Source organism: Clarias gariepinus, chromosome 2, assembly GCF_024256425.1.
Source record: "Clarias gariepinus isolate MV-2021 ecotype Netherlands chromosome 2, CGAR_prim_01v2, whole genome shotgun sequence".
Classification (NCBI taxonomy): domain Eukaryota; kingdom Metazoa; phylum Chordata; class Actinopteri; order Siluriformes; family Clariidae; genus Clarias; species Clarias gariepinus.
Window position 1 is genome coordinate 37,405,001 of NC_071101.1, and position 6,310 is coordinate 37,411,310.

At 37.5% G+C, this 6,310-nt stretch overlaps 1 protein-coding gene across 1 annotated transcript in view; it reads right to left on the reverse strand.

Annotated features, from left to right (window-relative positions):
• Positions 1 to 5,776, reverse strand: part of rab32a (RAB32a, member RAS oncogene family) — a 26,313-nt gene extending 20,537 nt beyond the window's left edge. Inside the window, exon 1 of the mRNA XM_053515476.1 lies at positions 5,421 to 5,776. Within this exon, the coding sequence (XP_053371451.1) occupies positions 5,421 to 5,634 (214 nt within the window). The 5' untranslated portion in view covers positions 5,635 to 5,776. The remainder of the gene's footprint in view (positions 1 to 5,420) is intronic.
• Between the last annotated feature and the right edge of the window lie 534 nt (positions 5,777 to 6,310).

Sequence of the window (6,310 nt, forward strand, 5' to 3'; positions counted from 1 at the left end):
GCAATAAGTCCGCAGTCAAGTGTTAGAAGTAATGTCTAGTCAAACTGGACATAGTGATTCCAAAAGATCAGTGTGTAGTAGTAAGGACCTACCAAAAGTGGTATACCACAAGTCATGGATACCCAAGTGTCAAACCCAATGCTGTTTTAGAACTGGACCACAGAGCAATGGAAAAAGGAGGCCTGGCTGCTTAAATGGGGAAGGGATGGCTCCAGGATGCGCTACGGCAAGAAGGCAAGTCGGCAGAGACCGTGTAATACTTAAGGCAGTGTTCTGCTGGGAGACCTTCATATAGGGTTGGGTATCGTTTGGGTTTTTTGTAATACTGGTGCAAATTAATATTTTTAAAAGGGTACCAGTGCCTAAATGGTGCCTGAACCAGTACATTACACACATAAAAAGAGCCACAAAAAATGGTGGATAACATTAAAGAATGGCTTTTTAATGAAAACAAACTTTTAAATAAACAATATATTAAAAGTTCATCCTGTGTGTCCTCAAATGTTTCATTAGGTTTGACGTGTTTCCCCCTTTATACGCAATTGTGGAAAGACATTTGTCGAATGTCACAGTGTCGGAATCCTTTGTTGTGAAACACAACCACACTTTTAAACATTCGTTTAGCATTTAAATTAGCTTAGCGAGCTAACACTACCTGCTGCTAACAAGTGTAATTGTCAAATTGGGCTCAGCTTCATGCAAATGCAAAACAAGAATCGTGAACACACACACACACACACACACACACAAAAAACAAATCCATAAATCATTTCCCTCAGTCTAGCGTATGTGATTCTTATTGTGTGTTTGCAAAGCTGAGCCTGTTTTTACATGAGGGCAGGCTTAGTGTTCATTGGCCAAAATGAAAGTGCTTGTCATCTGACTGGACCAGGGTCAAACTTCACATTGCAGCAAACAGATTTTTATTCTCACACACAGTAATCAGTGCAGCAAACTTATGACTTGATTTCCCTCTTATAAAATCTCATTTCACTTCCTCTTCTGTGCCCTTCTTTTTTTAAATAAAACCTGCAAAAGCAAACCAAAAAAAATGCTTTGTATGTACTGAGTATATCGACAGCTGTTATCGTAACTATTATCCTAAACAATGTATTGTGTATGTACGCAATCATGTTACTGCCTAAAGGATATTATGGTATTGTTTCTTTTTTTTTTCTATCTTCCTATATAATTTACATTGTATATAATTTAAATATTTATAATTTGTGTATGATTTATTTTGTTCTTATTTATTTTTTTATTATTTCTGTTTAGTTTTTCTTAATAATCTGCACAGACTGGAGTTTGGCGCAATTGCATTTAGCTACTGTTAAGAATAAAAATAATTGAATCTTAAACCAAACATAAAAACATGTCAAAGGATAGAAAAATATGGATTACTTTGTTGTTCGTAATCAGTAGAGTTTGGGAAGACAACCTTACCTGCGATGTCCCATAACTGCAGTCGGACTAAAGTTCTGCTGTCCCAGTTGAGGACTTTTACGGAGAAGTCAACACCTATCAGTAATTGAGAGTGATGGAGGAAAACCTGATCTACATACCTTTAATGTTTCCCAACAAGACCCTCTCCAGTAACTAAAACTATAAACATGTACTGCTTACACTCCGACACCGAGCCCCCAGCCATTCCGTTACTCTTAACGTTATAACAAAATGACAAGATAAAAGGAGAACTATTTTGCACACACGTGCTTTCCATTTCCCCAGCTTACAAAGTTCATATAGAAGCGAGTTACTAAATTTTACACTCCCTCATCCTGCTTCTCTTCCCCTTTGCTCGCCTCATATGCCATGCTAATCATTTCTAGAGTAGAAATGGGTGTAAATTCTATCAAAATGCGATCTCGTCTCTCATAGAAAACACTAGATTCGTGTCATCAGTTTGCTACCCTGTTCCAGAAGGGTCTAAAATCTCCGAAATTGGATTAAGAAATGTGTTATTAAATGTTATTAAAAACTATGGGAATTTGCATCATAAAATGACAACAGCAGAATTTGGACCTACACTACCGTTCAAAAGTTTTAAAACACTTTCTAACTCCATGATGGTTCCTGTTTTTATTTCTTCCTACATTGTAAAGGAATGCTGAAGGCGTCCAAAAAATGCATTAATCTCCTTTGAACAGTTGATATTGAGATGTTTCTGCTACTTATGCTCTGTAAAGACTTCATAACGCCTCTAATCTGAGGTTCTGTTAATTGGTCATTTTTCAGACTGATAACTCTAAATGAACTTCTCGTCTGCGGCAGAGGTAGGTTTTGGTCTCGTCCTCCTGGGATGGTCTTCATGAGAGCCAGTTCATTATGGTGCTTGACGGATTTTGCAAATGCACTTGACAATACTGTTCTTGCAAGAACTATTACAGAAAGGCTGACCTCTGTGTCTTAAAATAACAACTAACTGTTGTTTTTGTTGTTGTTACGTAATAATCTAATCCCATATGTGTTATTTTATAGTTTTGAAATCCCCAGTATTGTTGTAGAATGTAGAAAATAAATCCCTAAACAAAAACAAAGAAATTTGCAAGTGTTCTAAAACTTTTAAACAGTAGTTTACTGTATGTTTAAAGAGGTCATCTAATTGACAGTCCTGCTTTGTCCCTGTACACACCAGGATCGTACCTGTAAGAAAGATTCTGAAATATCTGTGGAAAATACCAAGTGCTGCATCGAGGCTGTGATGTCATCATAGGTACTCATGGCCTGGCAGTGACGAGTTTAACAGTAAACACGATTGATTCACAAAACAATAGCTATTAAAGTGACAGCGATGTGGATCCAGTCCCATATCAAATCGTGCCGAATGTGGGGGGTGATTCGGAAGATCTAAGGCTAGAACATAGTGAAAAAAGCGAGGAGGAACATTGCAACTCAGTCGTGTGGGCAATTGTGACTGGTATCGTACCCAATTATCATCAGGGCGCAATATTCTCATCTCATTTACACGCATCCACATTGTGATGATTAGCATGCGGTGTTGTTAACTTAATTACATTGTACTTCTCTGTGTATGCACATGCATTTGGATCTGATATATCCGAGATTATTCTAGAGCGTCCCCAGTGAACACTCTTTGAAGAAGGATAATTTTGTTTGAATGAACGGTTAAACATGTACAATGTTACAGATAAATAATGTCAATATTATAGCGAAGTATTAATACTGTAAGCAAAACATGCCCTTTGGACTTCTCTTTTCCTGACCACTGGTTCAAATGACTCAGATATGTCAATGCGGAACATCTGGACAGTATTCCAAAACAATGTTGGCACTGCATTGATTTAGTTTGGCAACAGATTTAGGGCTTATTCCAGGTGTTTCCACAAGCTTAATTCTCTTTTTTTCATGCGCACATATATTCATTCAACTATAAAAAAAGTTTTCATTTAGCTTTTTCAATCATTATATATATATATATATATATATATATATATATATATATATATATATATATATACACACACACAATACCGTTCAAAAGTTGGAGGTCACTTTCTAACTCCATGATGGTTCCTGTTTTTTATTTTATTCTACATTTTAAAGAAACGCTAAAGGCGTCCAAAAAATGCATTAATCTCCTTTGAACAGTTGATATTGAGATGTTTCTGCTACTTATGCTCTGTAAAGACTTTTAATTAGCTGCTGTTAATTGGTCATTTTTCAGGCTGATAACTATGAATGAACTTCTCGTCTGCGGCAGAGGTAGGTTTTGGTCTCGTCCTCCTGGGATGGCCTTCATGAGAGCCAGTTTCATTATGGTGCTTGACGGATTTTGCAAATGCACTTGACAATACTGTTCTTGCAAGAACTATTACAGAAAGGCTGACCTCTGTGTCTTAAAATAACAACTAACTGCTGTTTTTGTTGTTGTTACGTAATTACCTAATTCCATATGTGTTATTTTATAGTTTTGAAATCCCCAGTATTGTTGTAGAATCTAGAAAATACGTCACTAAACAAAAACAAAGAAATTTGCAAGTGTTCTAAAACTTTTCCAAAATATATATATAAAACTATAATTATAAGCACATACTCTTGTTTAAATAAATCTGCCCTAGATTCTTATTACCTGCCCTAAACATTTTTTCAGGCAAAGCCGAATAAAAAAGGTCCCTATTATTATTATTATTATTATTATTATTATTGTTGTTGTTGTTGTTGAAATTTAACAACTGAATATTGAATATTTCATTTGAAGATTTTATTAGATTATAGGGAGCGCGGTGGCGTAGTGGTTAGCTCTGTCGGTTCCGGTTTCGATTCCCGAGCGTGCCAATGTGTATGTGTGTGTGCTCTGTGATGGATTGGCACTCTATCCAGGGCATACCACGCCTCATGCCCCAAAGCCCTCTGTGATCCCGTATACAGGATAAAGCGATGTAGAAGATGAGTGAATAAGTAAATTTATTAAATTGATGAACATTTTGAATGTTGTTTTAATTATCTTTACACAAGTTTTAACCATGGGAAAGGTTTCTTGCTTTAAGGGTCCTATATGTTCTATAAACATAATTGAATTGCAAAATTATGTGTCTCGGTTTTGCAAATTAGAAAAATAATTAACGGACTCAAAAACTATCATACAATCTTGCTTCTGTGACTGGTACTGTGGACAACCAATGAATCTTTTAGTGGTATGTAATACCGAATCCTACTGGCTTTCTTGTTATATGGGAATAAAATGAAGTCAGCTGACAACCTGAATGAACTGAATGACCAGGGCATGACAATGGAGTTTTTCTTCCCTAATGGCACAGATATATTCCAGAGATTAAAATGCTGAGTAGAAGGGACGTTACACAAGACCGGTTATGTGGCAGATTATAAACTGCAAGTTTTGACAGCGTACTGCAAATGCATCAAACTGTAGGCATGTCTTAAACCGACGGCTAGACAGATATATACTATACACACACACATCTATATATATATATATATATATATATATATATATGTATATATATATATATGTATATATACACACACATCTATGTAGTGTATATATATGTATATATATCTATATACACACACACACACACTATATGCATACTAAACAATGCATGCTGTAATGGTGTACATACTATTCTGACTAACTGTTAAACTCTGACGTAGGCAAACCTGAAGTTTCTGTTATAATGGGCGGGGATTTGCATCACGTGACTCACATCGCCTCGACAATTATGTACAGTCTTCTTCATGTTCAGGTTTCTCAAATGTCAACATTTTATCCAATAATAAACGAAATGGCTTAGCTGTTAGCAGTCATTACAGTTTGGAATGACAACGCTGATGAGAAAACTGCCACTTGAACCAGTTCCCGGATCAAAAACACAGAATCACGCAAAAGCTCACGCGGACACCGGAAGTAATTAAAAACAAGCCAAAAACTCCCGCCTTACCTGCGATGTCCCATAACTGCAGCCGCACTAGGGTTTTGCTGTCCCAGTTGAGAACTTTCAGGGCGAAGTCAACACCTATCGTCGCTCTGTAGTGCTGGGAGAAAAGCTGATGCACGTACCGTTTAATGATGCTGGTTTTCCCCACACCTAACTCTCCAATAACTAAAACTTTAAACAAATACTCCTTACACTCCGACACCGAGCCTCCAGCCATCCTGCTACCCTTACTCGTAATCTTACAACAAAAAGAGAACTATGAATTAACTACTAAAAAAAATCGCTTCCTGTTTTCCCAGCTCACAAAGTTAAGCATGTAGAAGTGAGTTACTAAACGTTACACACACACACACACAAAAAAAAGTTTGCCTCTTTTGCCACCTCCTCCACTTTCGCCACCGCCTCTTCTCTTCTTTTCTCTCCTCCTTCACTCTAAACCACCTGATAAGTCACAGGATCTGGCAAAGAGGAAATCCCTGGGGCTTAATCCAGAATTCATACGCCCTCACTGCAGAAGTGCCCTATTCTCTAAGAAGTGCACTTCATGTCTTTAAATCTGGAGAGATTTCACTTCAGGCGACATGGTGGCATGGTAGTGATTATCACTGTCGGCGTGCACATCCTGGGTCAAAGGTCCGATTGCCGACTCAGTTCTGTTTGCGGGAAGTTTGCATGTTCTCTCTATGCTTGGTGGGTTTCTTCTGGGTACTCTGGTTTCCTCTCACAATCCAAAGACATGCACTAATTGGCATTCCCAAACTCCCTTTTAGTGGTAGTAGTGGTTAGCACTATGGCCTCACACCTCCAGAGTTGAGGGTTCTATTCCTTTTTCAGTTCTGTTAGTGTAGAGTTTGCTTGTTCTCCCCGTGCATGGTGGGTTTCCTCCAACAGTC